This window comes from Idiotropiscis lumnitzeri, chromosome 8 (assembly GCF_059441095.1).
Source record: "Idiotropiscis lumnitzeri isolate Australia: NSW breed Sydney's pygmy pipehorse chromosome 8, RoL_Ilum_1.0, whole genome shotgun sequence".
Lineage (NCBI taxonomy): Eukaryota > Metazoa > Chordata > Actinopteri > Syngnathiformes > Syngnathidae > Idiotropiscis > Idiotropiscis lumnitzeri.
In genome coordinates this window covers 17,634,694-17,652,048 of record NC_142398.1, presented here as the reverse complement: position 1 = coordinate 17,652,048, position 17,355 = coordinate 17,634,694, and the positions used below count along the sequence as shown (strand labels likewise).

Below are 17,355 nucleotides of genomic sequence, written 5' to 3'. Positions count from 1 at the left end.
ATTATTATATACAGTGTGTTGTGTTTTCTATATTTTCTGCTGTTTGATTAAAAAAATCTAATTACTATCGTAATTCAATGCATCATCCCGGGCGCAGAAGTGATGCGCACCATGGCACGTCACCGCACAGCGATTTTTTTTTTAACTTTATTTAAAAAAATATAGATGAATAAAAATAATTAAAATCAATGCCAAAAGAAGAGGCAACATAATTTTAGATAACTACCGGAACATTAGAACGTTTGCAATAATCATGCTTTCACAGCTTTGTGGTTCATACAGTTAAATATGGAAGAAAATGTTTTCATATATACAAAAACGGAGTTGGGATTCCAGCACATACATGGTCAGCTTCCAATTTGCACATTATGCAATTTGCTAATATAAAATCACATGTGTGATGATGTATATTCCTTGTGGTAAGCAATAATACAGTACAATTTTCTTTGTCATTTTGGTCACAGTAATCTGGAGCTAGTGTGTATCCCAATTGATGGGCTGAGAATTTTCTTTCACATTCACACCTATGGACAATTATCATTAACGTGCATGTTTTTGGATGGTGCAATACACATGACAAAAAGGAAAGCTGTCTGCTGCTGATATCAATCATCCTCCCTCATGTACTCCCTGATATATTACTGAGACAATCTGGTAAAACAGGGTGTGAGGCTTGTTGGTTTAGATAGGAACATACGAGATACAGGCTTTATTCCTGTCAAACAGGTCTTTATGGCCATTGTAAGAAATTGTGGAAAAACAAACCTCTAAAAGCAAGGCTTGTTTATTTAAACATCATCATTTGAACAGATGTCAAGCGCTATCTTCTTATCTATCCATCCTCATGACACCACCTTTAAGAAATTTACATAACAGTACCAGTGCCTCTGAACCATTGTCTTTTATTGCCTCCATCAGCCATTGTGAGGTGGCATTTCCTGAATTCAGATGTTCATGCCCACAACGGCGTAAAATGCCGTTACTAAGAAAATTATTCAAAGGCAAGCATTTTTCTTTGAAATCTTTATTTAATACATAAAGATGAACATATTTCTTTGCGTAGAATAAGTCTTATGGGAGCAAATGTGTACTTTTCATTCACAAGTTGTGAGATTTGCTGTTGTTTACTTTTGGGTCAGGATTATACAATAATAACTGTTTGTGCTACTCTTTCGGAGAATTCCCCCAGATTGACAAAAACAATCAGATACATTTTGGGAATTGGCTAAAGGCCGTCCACCACCTCTGGAGTGACGCTCTCATCTTCATCTACATCCTCATTTACAGTCTTGCCAACCAGCTGGAACATGTCTTCAGCCGCGACACCCATGGGCTCGGCCACCTTCACTACCAGCATGTCCAGTCTGAGGGCAGTTCCTTTGGGGATCTTCACCTTGGCCACCACGGATTTCCCCAGCTGCAGGAAAGGAACAAGGTCACAAGAGTTGACTTTTGGAGACAAAAGAACATTATTCTCATAACAACCATGAAATTATCAAGCAAAAGATTGTAGAGACAGACCAATAACTCATTTATTACCATTGACGGCTAAAGACGTTAAAGATCTTTTTTTCTTTTTTTTTTTTTTTACTCGGCTGGTAGTGAATAAGTTTTAATTTCCGCTGTCTTTTTATTTGATTAATTTAAGGGTCTTAGCAAAGTTCTTCACTAATCAAATTCAATTACTTAAGATAATTCAACGAATAGAACAGGCGTTGCAATCTTTCTCTCGCCCTCTCACCTTGCGTTCTCTGCCTACTCATACGGGGTTCAGTTGGTCTGAGGAGCGCCGGCTAAGACATCTGTGCATGTGTGTGTTTATGTAAATTGCCTTGAGAGCTTCCGTTGTGAAATGACACGGCAGTATATGATGTACTGAGAGAAGTTGGGCAAAACTATCATTATCTCTCACCTTTCGATGGAATGGCTCCTCGCAACACAACCTCTTCTTGAAACCACTTCCCAGTGCGACCTCCACCAGTCGGATGGAACGAATCATTTCGGCCAATTCGGGAGGCTCCAGAGAACCAGCATGGTCGCTCCCCCTCCAAGTCTTGTCCAGTGTGACGTGACGCTCTATGATCTTTGCCCCCAAAGCAACAGCCGACACTGAAATAATTATTCCGCGCTCATGGCCAGAATAACCAATTGGAATATCGGGGAATTCCTTCTGAAATTCCTGTCAAGACAAAAGATAAAGGACATCTTATCTTATCTTATCTGTCAAGATGAGACATGCTTGTACAGCATCATTTCATTTCATGAAGGGATTTTCTGTTTTTATTTACTGCGATCACTCTGAGGTTGACATCCTTGGGCTCGAGAGGGTAGGTGCTGGTACACTGCAGGATGGCAAAATTTGGGTTGTGCGCCTTCACTGTTTTGTACACCCGACGCATTGTCTCTATGGTCTGCATACCACTGGACACCACCATGGGGCGCCCTGAAAAACACACACACACACAAAAGAGAAACACAATTTCCAACATGAGTTGACCATTCAAAATTGTAATTTCATTGTTAGGCCGTGCTTTTGGTATCCGGTTCTTCAGTGGGTCTTACCAGACTTAATCCATCTCTTAATACAACTACTATCGTGTCACAGTTACAGAAACAGAACCAAAATGGGTGTGTGTGTGTGTGTCTATGTATCATCCATGTCCATTAAAATAATTAAATTGTGACAGCTTTTAAAACTAACCAATCACCTTTCTTGGCAGCCATTTCCAGATAAGGGAAGTTGTTGGTGTCTCCTGAGCCCACTTTAAAGAAAGGCACATTAATCTCATGGAGAAACTCAACCGCCATCTAAAAAGTGCAATAGTCAAGGTTAAACTTCATATTTGCTCAAAGCGTACAATCGGCAAATACACCGAGCGATGATTCATTCACACAGTACCTCGTCCATTCCTGAGGCAGTGAAGAAGATCCCCACTTCATTTGCATACTTCTGCAGCTCTTTGAACTGCTCGTGGCTGAACTCAAGGTGGCGTTTGTGATCACCGTAGGTTTCCCCCCACGAGTTTTTAGTCTTATAAGGACGCTCCAAAGCACGTTTGTTAAACTTGCACTGCAGCTCACTTTTCTGGAACTTGGCACAGTCAGCACCACAGTCCTGTCAAAGTAAGTACACTTGGAATGGATTTGAATGAAAGGGTTAATCTGTAACAACTACTCTATAATAACGACAATATTTTTACAATAATATATTATACGTACTAAAGATAAAGATGTCCTTTAATAGTCCCACAATGGGGGAATTTGCACACACTTACATAAATTAATACACAAAATATACATATACAGACATTTCTAGTGTAATAAAATTAATAACAATGTAACAACTAATAGTGAAGTGCATGGTAAAATAAAGGAGTACATTTTTCAGTTGTTACCTTTGCCATTTTGATCATTTTCTTGGCTATCTCAATGTCTCCCTGATGATTTTGTCCAATTTCAGCGATAACAAAACATGGATGATTCCCTCCAATCATCCTACCAGGACACAGCTCAAACATTAAAGGCATTTTGCTGACAGCTCAAACGAGTTAAAGTAGAATTATAAGCTGGAGGCAATAAATTGTCATGAAGGTTCCAGTGTCAAAGAAGGACGCAGATGCGTTGTAATTGACTATTTAAACCAACTGTGGGCGTGGTCAAGTTTTCAGTGGTGGGTGAGGTTACATTAAAACACGTTTACAAAGGGCGTTGACAGGAAATACACAAAAAAAAAATTAAATACAATAATCAAAGTCATGTGTATTACGGAAGAGGATTAGGGCCATGAATGAGAAAAAAAAAAGATTGGAAGGATTCTGACTTTAATCTCAGAATTCTGACTTTAAAGTGAGAATTCTGACTTTAATCTCAGAATTCTCACTTTAAAGTGAGATTAAAGTCAGAATTCTCACTTTAATCTCAGAATTCTGACTTTAAAGTGAGAATTCTGAGATTAAAGTCAGAATTCTGACTTTAAAGTGAGAATTCTGACTTTAATCTCAGAATTCTGACTTTAAAGTGAGAATTCTGAGATTAAAGTCAGAATTCTGACTTTAAAGTGAGAATTCTGACTTTAATCTCAGCAATGTGGGAAAAGTCACGTAATGATGCCACGTCTTCGTGAGGCACGGGATGTCAAGGTCAGGGGCGCAACTATCAACTGTCTGAGGAGGAGTATGCACACACACAGCCGGTGCACCCCGAGAGACACAAGAATCCCCATTGCTCCCAAGTTCTACCAATCGATCTATTTTCGGACCAAGCATCGAGTTAATGTTCTTCTCGTGATCTGTTAAATTTTAGCAACAGATCAGTACGCAGATGCAAGACAATGGTAACTTGTCATTTTACAAGTTAATTTTTAGCTAACCCTGAATATTCACAAGCTTCCTCCACCTGTTTAGTGAACAAATCCGACCTGCGCTAAACGTCCTACCTAAGGCAGGATTGATAACCCTACGTGTCACCTGCAACCGCACTGGGCATTGCTAGGACGTCTCGACGGGTAGGAAGGAATTCTAGAGGAACCGTCATGGGGGGGAGGACGCCTAATCAGTGACGTGACTCTGTTATTAATTATGTCATTACACGTGAACAGCTGTTAAATATATAAAATACCCACTCTAAATATTTTTTCTCCCATATGGAGCGAATGTTGTGTTCAGTGTCCTGAATGGTCCATCCTGAGCTTCGGTGGATATTATCTTGCGGTGGTGGGATGTAAGATGAAATTTAGAGCTCCTTGTGAAAGTCTGGAGACATAACATCTCCACCGTCAGGTATGGTCGTGAGAAAGCCAAAAGAAGAGGTAGGAGATCGGCAGCGACGTTAAACCACAGAACAGGTGTGGTGGAGAGGAGTGGAGAGTTGGCTGGAGACAGGGAAACCAGTTTGACGGGGCTTCGCTTGCCCCAGGTGGTCGGAGTGTTTGGGAAGCTGCATCATTTGCATAAGCATCTGGGAGAGCTTGCAAAATTCGAGCGGATGTGTCCAAATAGTTGCGCGTGGCGGGATTCACCAGAGCTGGCTCGGCACCGAGTACTGAAAGGAGTCACGGGAGTCGAATACTGGTGAGGGGTGTAGCTAGCTTTTGGCTAACGAGTGGTGAGAGACAGGTAGGATGTCTAACTGCTGTTTTGGTGTTGCGAGCCAAGTCGAACAAATGAATTCCAAATACAACATTTAAATGAAGAAGTCTTTTCGTGAATCCTTAAAAAGTGAGGGTATCGGTAACGGTCGGCCTGTGGCTTTTAACTTCCAGCAGAGAAGTTGTGGTTGATAAGCAAAATGGCTGACAAACACATTTACATTTTCTACATCATGAGTCTGTCCTTTGTGTGTTCTCAGTCTCTGACTCTGGACTGGACCAGTCAAATATAGTGGCAACGTAATTTCTGACGAGCACAGTAGGTTCCATTTTACTGAAAATAAGGTTCCCTGATGGGGAATGCTCCATCATCTTTTATTTTGGTTGTCTCAATTATTCAGTTTGGAGAAGGGGTTGGATAGTTTGAACCTTAGATGCACAATGACACCATTAGGTAACTTTAAAAAAAATTTAAAAAATAAAAAATAAAAACTTGTCGTTCAGAGTTGAATTTGCCTCATTTTTAACCACTCGCCATGATGTTTTTAGTTCTATAAAACGCCGAAAACTCCGCACAGCAAGCTCATGCAGGCGTGTCCTGCTTGATGTTTTTTTTCCGGTCTCGCAAGCGTCGGCGCGACGTGATAGGACGACATGGTTTAATAGGCCATGATGAGTCTTAATCGCTCATTAAAAAAATTGTCGGCGTTAAAGGGGGTTGGATTAATCATATTAATAACGCGTTTTTCTTACTATATATATATATATATATATATTAATAAACAAAAAACCTGACATAGGTTGGTAATTTGAAAAATGTTTTCATTCTTTTTTACGTCGCGTGATGAGCAATGATAGTTTAATAAAAATCCTGCAGTCAACGTATTGAACATGGAAGAATGGGACAACATAAAAGCATTCTTCTCCAACAGAATCTGAAGACATTCTTTAGTTATGCCAAAGTAATGGATCAGTTTACATACCACTTTCATTCACAATAAGTCTAATTAGTACAATGGCAATTATTCCACAAGTGCGGGAAGGAAAAAAATAGATGCGTTAACATTTACGATGCAACACTCAACTAAATTATGTGAACTTTGAATCCATCCATCATTCCACTGATTGTGACGCATAAAAATCATAAAAAATATGTCCGTCTTTGAAGGCATGTTATTATTATTATTTTTTTTTTTTTTAGCTGTTTCCTGATGATACTGCTCTCCCAAAACCAAGACTAAGTTAATGGTCAGCTTTTGTCCAGTGTTGGAATTTAGCTTTATATCAATGTTAGAATTGAATTTTAACCCAATGTAAACTCGAATTAGTAATCTGACTCCAATTTGCGACCTTAACCAACTCTCACTCATCCAACAATATGCGCGCTCGTTCTGCAATAGAAAGGTATCAGGAAGCCGGCATTTTCACGCACAAGTGGATTTATTCCCAATACACAGCTTTTCTACATGGCACCTGGGTCTCGGGTCCCTCTCAATACAACTCTACACCTCTCTTGCCACCAGCGAATGTAACTAACCAGAACTTTTCCGAGTTGCCCAGTAGTCATTCATACTATACAATATGTAAATTATACAAAGACAAAGGCATCCTGGCATGATTTTATTGGCTATGTGTATCCTGCAGTTAACTTTAGCTTGTTCTACCCTTTGCTCTGTTTAGATCATGACTGCCATGATAACATTATCCTTTACCAGTCAGGTGAAAAATAACTTCTTGGTTTTCATTGTTCTAGAAACCAAGGTGTTATTTGGGACTTTTAGACAGGAACAGGCAAGCAATATTCTCAAAGAAAAATTCAACCTTGTCGAGTCATAAAACTATCTCGGCACCATCTTTGACTCACAGTTAACTCATTCACTCCCATTGACGGATATATACATCAAAAAGTCAGTTCATTTGATCTACGCTGGCAGTTTTTTAATGTGTACTTTAGGTTTGCCTCTGTTGTGGAATTTTCAGCAATTAGGCAAAATCCATAAATCAGACTGGGAAGCAAATTTCCTTTTGGGGTTTCTTTATATTTGAGTGTAACACAATAGTCATGTGGTCTGTAAGAGAGTGTAAAGGAAAATAGACATGAGAAGATTCTTTTGTAGACGGTGCAAAAATGAAACAAAGAGGTACTTCTATGTTGAGCAGACATTAACAGTCAAGGTCGTCTTGTTCTGTCTTCACAGAGAATCCTCAGTTCTTTGTTCAAAGCATGCAGGTGGCCACAACAAACAATAAGAATGTTCTGCCAGTGCTTGGGAAATTATTATTTTAATTAATTAATTATTTTCCACGACACCACGTTGATTGTTTTGCATTTTCATATAAGATTCGCTCTCTATTTGGCACCCTGTTATTATTATCACCTCCACACAAGCTTGCTTTGTCACAATTTTTTCAAAGTGAGCACGACAAGCACAACACCTCGCTGGAATTCAGAGTCTTGTTCTCTTTTTTTTTTTTTCATCCAAAAATACCTCAAAATAATGGCGGATGACTTGTGTTTTTGCCACTAAATCCAACCAATTGTGTTAACTTCCCCGTTCGTGTCTCACTCGTAGCTCGCCTTTTAAGATGTCAGTCATCGGCTGGCTACAGCTGACGTACCAAGTTTGTTGCATGAGTTGTACATGACATTTCCAGCTGGGAAAAACTAAACCATTGAGTTTTAGATACAACTGCGGTAATAAATCGTTCTACCCGACATCAAATATGATCAGCTATAGTGGGTGCATTTTTTGAGGGGTCAACAAAGGCATTGCCGAGAACTATTCAAGTCAAACAAATTCAATCAAATTGATTAATAGCTAGTGTGCATTTTTCATTCAAAAACAATTTAATATGTAACCCAGTAAATGTGGCGCGATACAATTCTAGGAGGGTACATTTTAAAATGTACCAAATTTATTTGATTTGAATGAATCAAATTTGATTTTCCAATTGAAATTGATTTTCGTTTGTTCGCTTCGGGTAGTTGACTTCAATTAAACCAGCAATGGCGGGCGATTTATTGTATTTCCACCCCAGGGATGTTTTTTCAATTCAACCAAATTCACTTGATACCTGCTACCTCTTCTTTCATCTTCAGTAAGTGAATATTTGCTTGGGATATGCCCACTGTCTTGGTTAACAATTAATTTGAGGACACTTTCAAATTTCCCCATTGTGGGACTAATAAAGGACATCTTTATCTTTATCTTTATCTTTATAGAACAGCTATCCATAAAAACACGTGTACATATCCTGGACGCTTTGTTTTATTAGCCGTGGACCTCAGCGTTTTAACGACATATTTGCAAAGGAGTGATCACGCTGATGGATTAAAAAAAAAACAAAAACATTTCATTACTTTCAACACACAAAAACATTTTCTCCCAAAAATGCACATTTAAAGCCGTAAGGTTTAACGTGCGGGGATAAAGTATCGAGTTATAATCCGTGAAAGTGCGCTATTCAATATACTGTGGAGATTCGGTAAATTACGAGAAGAGGAGATGAAGATGAGTCGTGTCTCTTTACTCTCCACAAACAAAAGTGACGCAGCAAGCTACTACCTTTCAACACTTTCATGCGCATCAACCTTTAGAACAAGGAAACGTAAAAAGGCTTTAAGTTCATTCATGTGCTTGACGGGTCGGGGAAAAAAATATCACTAAACAACCTCTAGTGTTCATTTGAGCAGTAAATGTTAGGTGAACTCGGTCCGAGGTATTCGCTCCGTTTACATGGCCGACGCTGAAGCTAAGCAGCGAACGGCTCACGCCAGATGCTCCCTGGAGTCAGGCGGAAATGTCGATTTTCAAAAGCCCATCTCGTGGCCGCAATGGATAAGGTTCAAGAGATTCAAAATGGCATCAAAAGGGAACGGGTGAGATGAAAGATAAAGATGGCCTTTATTCGTCCCACAATGGGGAAATTTGCAGCGCTGCAAAGGCGACGACAGGTCTCGCAGAGACGGCGGCGTAATGTAGCCGTTAATGTGAAAAAAGTTTGTAACATTTGGTCTAATATTTTCCTTTATTCAGCCACTTCTGTTGGTTCAAGCTGCCTGACTCAACCGACCGTGAATATTCATCATTAATTAATTGATGATTATGTTTTTTCTTTTTCTAGTTGATGCCGTTTAGCATTTTAACATCCGCCATTGTGGTCAAACACACGTGTCACCCAATTTATTTATTTTCGTTCATCTCAACGCATTTATAAATACAAATATATACGCAGTTTAAATGAAAGACTTTTGTTATATAAAGCATAAACCATGATCATTTAAGACCTTTTTGTCACCATTAAAGTCACCTGGAATCTTTTCAACTATATTGTGAATGAAACGTTTTTCAAGAGGGAAGTAAAAAAAAAAGGAACTACATTATCTCAGTTTGTACTTCCTATCTTGATATATTTTTTTTCCTCTGAAGGGCAAGGCAAATGAACGGTTATCTCAGTTGTCTCGTCTGTATTTAAATAGGGCTGTGCTATCCACTGTCTATTGATTGACACATTGTCCCGGTTGATTTTAGGTGAGTGAGGCGTGTCCTCAACATAAAATAAAATCAAAAGGCTTTAATTTTGTGACCAGGGTAAATCCGGTGCAGTTAATAGGTTGGCCGTGAACCTCTGCTGGTCCATTTGGTCAGAAATGAATCGAAGCATGCCGTGAAAAGTACGTCAAGAATTTCTGAAAATTGAGGTTGGCATAATAATGAGATGGGTTGATAATTAATATAAAATAATATCTCCAAGTTTAAAAATAAGGATTACTCTTAGAATTTCGGGGACTTGCTCAAAGACACTGCAGTCATATGCCTGGGGGTGGTCTTAAACCGGGGTCCCCACTTAGGCATTTTGCTGCTTAATTCATCGACCACAAACGCAATATTAATCAGAACTCTTTTTTTTTTTAACTTGCAGTGCCACATTGACCATAATACCAATTAAGAACATTTTTGGCTTCCGCTTTAATATAGATGTCAATCAATCATTAATCAATTGGTCCGCCAGGTCAATAATGAATACATTTTACTCAAACATTTAAACGTCAAATATCAGGTTGTGTACGAGTAAAATATACTTTACCAACACACCTGCGATTAGCAAGGATTAAACTGTTTGTCCTTCAAATGCCACACATACGCGCACGCACACAAACTCCACAGAGAAAAACCAAACTGAGGCAAATGTGCAAGCCACTGCTCTATAGAGTTTCTTCAGCACTTATGAGACAGCAAAAAAAAAAAAATAAAAATACTTGAAGAAACCAGAATAACCTGATGAGCCAGCAATTATGGTTGTTGCCTAGAATACAACTCTTCAAACTTAACACTCTTAACTAAGTGGGAGGACTCAACGGAGAGGTAAAATACAGGACAGCACTTTTGATTGACTGTTTACTGATATTGAAACAAGTGGGCAATGGACATGCGTGGTCAAACAACAGTTGACTAATATTTAGTTCACTTTAAAACCACAACTGTCAGATTTGATAACATATAGGTTTTATATTTCTGTATATATATTGCCTTTTGTATATGTACATTGGTGAACACAGAGTACGTACACACACATTTTTGAATTGTAATGTACTGGACTATTTCCGACAGAGGAGGCGCTTTTTATAAGGAGATGCATAGATTGAACACAATATGCCACAAGCAGGCACGACACTTACACTTCAAAACACACTGGAATTTCTTTTTTTAAATTTGGTCCTTAAACAGAAATACAAATTCTGAGGAAATGTTATGTATGGGTAATGACACTTTGATGTGACATATTAAAAAAAAGAGAAGTAATCTTACAAGAGTTTGAGTGGTTACAGCAAGGTAAGACGTGGCCGTGATCATCTGCTGGCTTTGTGGATCCAAACAAGGACCTGCTTTTGATTGGTCGGAGGACACATCATTGAAGAAAAAAAAAATCAGTGGCAAAACAGTAATTTGATGCTGCAAGGCTTGTCCTGTCAGGAGAAGAATACTCTGAGTGGTTTGGGTTCACTTGGCTATACTCCTCCACTACAGAAATCGAGCCGTGTGTGTGTGGGAAACGGGTATAGAGAGAAGGGGAATATGCCACCCCTTTCTTCAAATACAGATGTGGTTCATCAGCTGTTGCGTTTGCATTGATGGTGATATACCGAAAGATATGGAATGCGGCCTAGCGAACAAGCGGAGACTGCTTGAGGGAGATGAGGACCGAACGCATGCGGGACACGTCTTTGGCCTGCTTGCTGGACTTTGGGTTGAAGTCGCACAGGCGAGCCACTCGCTCCCATTCCGTGCCGGGGTTGTTCTCGTCCATGTCTGAAATCATGGCCTCCTCGGCCGCCCTGTGCCCGACAGGGAGGGGAGTGGGAAGAGAAACTTGTCAAAGCTGGAAGAGGTGATGCACAGTTAACAAGAAAATATTCAACGGCTCTGAGATATTCCTCTGCTGATAACCAGGTAGACCAAGCCTGAATGGGAATGTGACAGAGATACTATCGAATGAATGCGAATGGCGTGTGTAGCGCATCTGTTCTTTATTTGCTATCAGGTATTTCCCTGCTTAAAAAAATAAAGCTGCTCCAAAGTCGTCTTTGAACGCACCACATCATGCATCTTGAATGGAAATGACAGAAACGACGATATGCGGTTCTTTATGACAACAGCATACGCGTCAGTTTTGGTGAATTACATGATTATAAAAGATATGAAAGGAGTTTTTATTTTCTGAAGCACCTCCAAGCACTTCTAGGTGTACTGACTTCTTGAAGCTTACTTCCGAATCAAATATCGTTCGATATCAGTATTTATTGTTGTGATTGCTTAACGCGTAGCTATGATTTATTTCCTTTGATAGTTTTTCCGCATACATTTTAAATCCAATTCCACTCTGAGCCAGTATTCAAAGTTTCTCTAATATCATGTCAACGTACCAAGTGTCAACTGGTTCAGCAGAGGCTACCACAGAGCAAAATACAAAGGGAAGACAGAAAGCAACTTTAATGACCCCAATTCTCTCTTAACATTACAGTGCGGTTACCTATCTTCGTAACTCAGAACAACAGAAAGAAGACGAGGCACTTGTACGTGTGTTGCGCTTCAAGCTATTCTGTGGCTGCACGCTTCTGATTTTTACACATTGCAGGAGCTAGTTCTGCTTTTGACACTCCCATCACTAACAAGCTGCCCTTGACTAAAACAAAACGAAATACTACTGCTAGGTGTTTTCCTTGTTGCGTTTAAGCCAGTCCATGAGCCACCTACAAATACTGCATTTACACCAACCCTCCCACCCAGGTCAACTACGCTCTACAACACAAATTACACAAAGCAAAAATGGGGATGAGGAGCAAAACAAACTTCACCGTCACATCACAAAAGAGGCAATACAGACAACTGGTCAACTAAACGGGGTTTATACACAAAGCTTCATCAAATCCCACCACAAAAGCAAGATGTATTAAAATGGACATTTTGGTGTTTTGTTACTTAACTGGTCTAGGCGGTAGCAAGGATGGTTAATGTGTGTGCTTTAAAGGTGCATAGGAAAAGAAAGGAGGGAGAAACAGTTTCACAGGTCAGAATTTAGAAGCGAAAAAGGGGGGGGGGGGACAAAATGAAAGACAAACAAAAGATGAGCTCTGCAGATGTTTTAAGCCAACATGCAAAAATAGCGTTATTTTATTCATTTCTTTTTGCCAGCCGTCCTAAACTTACAGTATCAGTGAGCAGCCTTCACTTTGCGTCCTGGAAAGCTCAAGTTTGTTATTTGTTTGCTACACGCAAGAGCACTGTCGTTTCCACGATGAAGGGGAGCGGATTAAAAAGGAAGAAAGGAGAAAATCTACAGTTTCGTTTAACACCACTTATAAAAATTAGGTGGATGCCTGATCTCAAATTGCTACTTTAGGAAATTCTGTGAACTTACCTGGTACACTGCATTGAGGTATGCGTAAGAATTCCAGTCAAAGGTTTAGACAAAAAAATGACTAATCATATTGTGCTAAGAAAAAAAATATTGTCAATACATGAAAAAAAAAAAAAATCAGTGCCAATTGCACATTCTCAGAGCTGGATTGATTAAATACTATAAGTAATGATGCACACCACAATGCAGGCTAAAGAGCATTGAAGCCATCAGACAGTAAAAGCAAAGGCTACACAGAATATTGACTAGCTGGCATGTCCTGTTTAAAGCGGTTGTGTATTCCTCATTGGGAACATCTTTGCCCCCATCTTTGATTGTACTAACACAACTGCTTCAAAAAACATCCTACATATGAGTCAATTTGTTTGAGTCCAATCAAATGCCTAAGTAAAAAAAAATAAATAAATAACGATTGCCACCAGGGCATTATTTTTAATGACTAACAATTTGCACACACAATTATACAATTAGAGAGAGAAATAAATATCTTCACAGATGCGACAGGCAGTGTGAATGTGAACTGTGACATGCAGTCGCATTCCTCTCATGTGTGACATGCTGATAGAATCAGTCACAAGGTACAATAAGAGCGATGATCCTGAGCTATGATGGCTGCGATACAGTCTGATGGCAAATTACAATGCCCTAACTAATGAGATGAGTAGGATGCATGACCCTATGGTTGGATCGTGAGTGAAAATGGAAAGGAAAAAAAACAAACAAAAGCACAACATGAGAACAGAGGATGTTAGTTGGAGCAACATACACATAACCAATGAGCTCAGAGAAGGGCTGCTTGTAGAAGTCTTCATCGAGCACCCTGTACAAACATCCGTCCACGCGACAGAGCAGCATGAGGGCAGAAGAGAAGAGAAAAGAGCAGGAAAATGGAGAAGAGGATGGAAACAAGTGTTATAGTACAATACAATCAAAATCAGGCATAGTGGTCTCGGGCTTTTGAATTTTTTTTTGCTTTAAGGGGTAAAACCGCAAAAGTAGGGAAATGTTTGACAAAAGATGATATATAGTACCACTGATCACAATCATGATTGAGCCCAGCCGGTATAGTTGGGAATGGGATATATTTTGAAAATATACGGCAATACAAAAGTAAAAAGTCTTAATCATCGGTATCTTAATGGATATGTCATTGAGGCATAATGTATTTTGCTATAATACAAGAGAAACCAACTGAGGGGACAATTTTAATAATTTGTTGTTTTTTTTTTTTTTACTTCAACCATCCGCATAAAAAAACAGCACGCATGTAAAAAGTAGTGAGCACAAAAGACGCCCATCCTTTTTTCTTGTAGAGTCAATGGCAGTTGACAAAGCATCTTACTGCCCCCAACTGACGTCTTCCTTCCAGTGCAAGGAAACCAAAGCGAATGGTTGGTGGCGGGATATCGTGAAGTGTGCTGCTGCCCTCTAGTGGTGGCGATCTGAAGCGCACTCATTTTTCAAATTTTGCTCAGCTCTCCAGACAAAAAAAAACCAAGTGGTTGGGGTGATGGATTGTATCTTATAAAACACGTGAGTCAATATATCTAAAGAGACTGTATTACCCTTAATTTCCCCCCAAATTAACAGGTAAAAGACCAGATGACCATTTGTTTCCCCTTATTTTGTCCTGATATATTTCTAACGAGCTTTCGATACCAGTATTAGCCGTAAATTCCTCGAGATGGAAGCAAATTTTGAAGTCAGTACCTGTTATTGGCTTTGGTTTTCTCCAGTTGCTCATTTTGTCTGGCATGCCACTCCTCAAGTTCCACCTTGGCCTTGGTCTTCCACTCAGACTCTTGCTTGCGAGAGTTATCATCTAGCCAGAGGGAGGAAGCACATAGAGACCAGATTTAATAAGGGGATTTCACCATAAACTTGACAAATGTGCAAAGTAAATCTGAATTCTAGATGCAATACCCCTACACGGTAGGATGCAAAGATTTGAAGCTTCTGAACATCATCATTACGCCGAGGGTACACAGCTGCTTGTCAACTCATGAAGCATCTGGAAATATGGCCTGCTTCGAAGGCGACCCGGGGTCTCTTCGAATTATCGTTTTTGCTTATGAAATTTCCTTTCCTATCCAAGCAAGATGACCCGGAAGTACTTGGAGGATAGGATTGTTCAAAGTCTACAAATGCTGAAGAAAGGATCCTGGCTGCAACCTTGAAGACACCTTTAGCATAGGTTACTACTGACCAACCTTTACCAAAGGATATTTATTACCAACAATTCTTAACCGCAGCAACATTAAAAGCAACAGGATACCGACATAGTCGACAGACTACGAGAGAACGATCATATTTCATGCAAAAAAATGTTTAAAAAAAAAAAAAAAAAAGAAGCACCCTCGACCACTTCTCTAGTGGCAACCAGTGCATTGCTGAAGAAATTCAACTTGCCCGAAATTGGTTTGAGGAAAACATCTCATTTGACCATTCTCGAGACAGAGATTTGCGGGTGTCTTTCTCAACAAGATTCTTAAGCAAAGAAAGTGACTCAATCGGTTCAGAAAAAGGAGCTCAAAGAGGCAGGGAAGGCAGATATAGCTTCTTTTCCTGGGCTTACCAAGCATCTCCAGTCTTTCTTTTTGCTCCTCCCTCCATTTGCGAAGGCTTTCAGGTTCTGCCTGCAGGCGGTCTGCGTTGGAAATTGCTGCGTAGGCGTCAGATGGGCCATTGCTTTCCTAAGAAACATGATAGACACAGTAGTGACAACCGATACTTCTTACAATTCTAATTGCTCCAACTACCATCTCAGAATTAATTCTTGCAGTTTTTGCTCCGGCCACCAGTGCACTTTGCAAACTGTGTATTGTTGACTCTCCTTAAAAACAAAATGAATGCAATTTCTTGTTCTCTTAGAGGCCAAAGGAAGTCCTGACATTGCAAAAGGCAGCAATGTTGCAATGACAGCACAGGAAAGGGAAATCGGGAAGGTTGTAGTAGCCAGACACTTTAAAAGAAAAGAAAAAAACAAAAGTCTGTTGCTTAGCACCTATTCCGAACTTTGTGTAACAAAAATGGAATAGGAGGAACAAAGGTTTATCTGGTTGGCATGTAGATTTTGAAATTGACTTTTGGTATTTGACTCTGTTCAACAATGAATTTGAGTAATAAAAAAAGTCTGACTAAGAAACACGAATTAAGAAAAAATTAAGTTATAGATGAGGCAATCATTGAAAATAATGTCGAGACTAATTACCCCATGGAACTCTCCATTGACAGCACCATCTATAAAGACAGCAGAAAAAGGTCCGTTAGAAACCAAGCAGGCACGTGCTCTTTAAAAGCTTGATCACCTCTGCAGAAATATGATCAGTTACGTACAAAGTTTAACGAAGGAAAGAAAAATAAAGACCTTAGGTCACAGCAATTAAATGTAAGGGTTTCATTCGCTATCACCAGGGCTCAATGTTCAATATCATGAACATTAGTATTAAACATTTATAATGAAAAGAGCACTACTAATTCGTCAAAATGGACCCAAGAACCTTCGAAGGTCAGCTTTAAAGATTATGTGCATTTTTTAGGATAATGAATACATCTCATAAAACCAAATCAATGCTATATTTATTTGCGTTTTATCTTTAGTTTTTTCACAGCCACTAGAATGTTACTGGCGTGGCAAACCGTAAAGTCACATTGTTTCATTCATTCATTTCACGCAATATAACTAAAACGTCAGCCATTTTTAATGTTTCTAAACAGTGTTTGACGTTTGTATTTTTTATCCATGTATGAGTTGTCAGGGATCAAATTAGCTTAGCACAGCTAGCTGTGACCAAGAAGAACAGAACCGGACATGAAAAAGAAGTTTGGATTAATGCTAACGTCTGACTGCACGACAACATTTGATCAACTTTAATCGGGTATGTTAGAGCGAAGTGTCCTCAGCAGACTGCGGCAGTCACTCACCGTTGGAATCCGCCAGCGACGAAGGGACCTCTCCGCTGTCCAGGATGCTGAAGCCTTCGTCGTTTTCAATCCCCGCGATTTCGCTCTCCTGTTGGGCCAAAAACGCCGCAGCGGGATCCTCGTCTGAGCCGACGCCGTTTCCAGCAGCCGGTGAGTTGAGCATGTCAAAATCATCCATGTTGCCTTTCTATCTGTCGGAAATTTACGAATATTCAGCAGGTGTACTGTAGATATTGACCAAAGAGCGATTAGCTGCCTGAAAGGGAAGGACACGCAAGGGGAAAAAAATTGAAGCTTAGAGAAAACGGAAATAGACGATTAGCAAATAGGAAGCCATGAAAGCTGATTGATCGGACCACGGACCAATCGGAGAAGCCCTGCCTCAGCCAGTGTCCAATCAAACACGAAATCCCACCCCGATGCAA

At 39.7% G+C, this 17,355-nt stretch overlaps 2 protein-coding genes across 3 annotated transcripts; both read right to left on the bottom strand.

Annotated features, from left to right (window-relative positions):
* Positions 1 to 1,065: 1,065 nt before the first annotated feature.
* LOC148332466 (N-acetylneuraminate-9-phosphate synthase-like) lies at positions 1,066 to 3,592 on the bottom strand. The gene is made up of 6 exons (XM_088302930.1): positions 3,396 to 3,592; positions 2,900 to 3,115; positions 2,709 to 2,808; positions 2,289 to 2,443; positions 1,913 to 2,179; positions 1,066 to 1,417 (listed from the first exon to the last, which is right to left on the bottom strand). Exons 1-6 carry the CDS (start codon positions 3,525 to 3,527, stop codon positions 1,226 to 1,228), a joined length of 1,062 nt encoding a protein of 353 aa, XP_088159056.1. The 5' UTR covers positions 3,528 to 3,592; the 3' UTR covers positions 1,066 to 1,225.
* Positions 3,593 to 10,467: 6,875 nt separating this feature from the next.
* Positions 10,468 to 17,241, bottom strand: clta (clathrin, light chain A). 2 transcript variants are annotated; one of them, XM_088302753.1, is made up of 7 exons: positions 16,931 to 17,241; positions 16,218 to 16,246; positions 15,582 to 15,699; positions 14,717 to 14,828; positions 13,773 to 13,826; positions 12,573 to 12,608; positions 10,468 to 11,423 (listed from the first exon to the last, which is right to left on the bottom strand). In XM_088302753.1, exons 1-7 carry the CDS (start codon positions 17,106 to 17,108, stop codon positions 11,252 to 11,254), a joined length of 699 nt encoding a protein of 232 aa, XP_088158879.1. In that variant the 5' UTR covers positions 17,109 to 17,241; the 3' UTR covers positions 10,468 to 11,251. The 2 variants fall into 2 exon arrangements, with proteins under 2 accessions (XP_088158879.1, XP_088158880.1); XM_088302754.1 differs by lacking the exons at positions 12,573 to 12,608; positions 13,773 to 13,826 and having other exon boundaries at positions 16,931 to 17,240.
* Between the last annotated feature and the right edge of the window lie 114 nt (positions 17,242 to 17,355).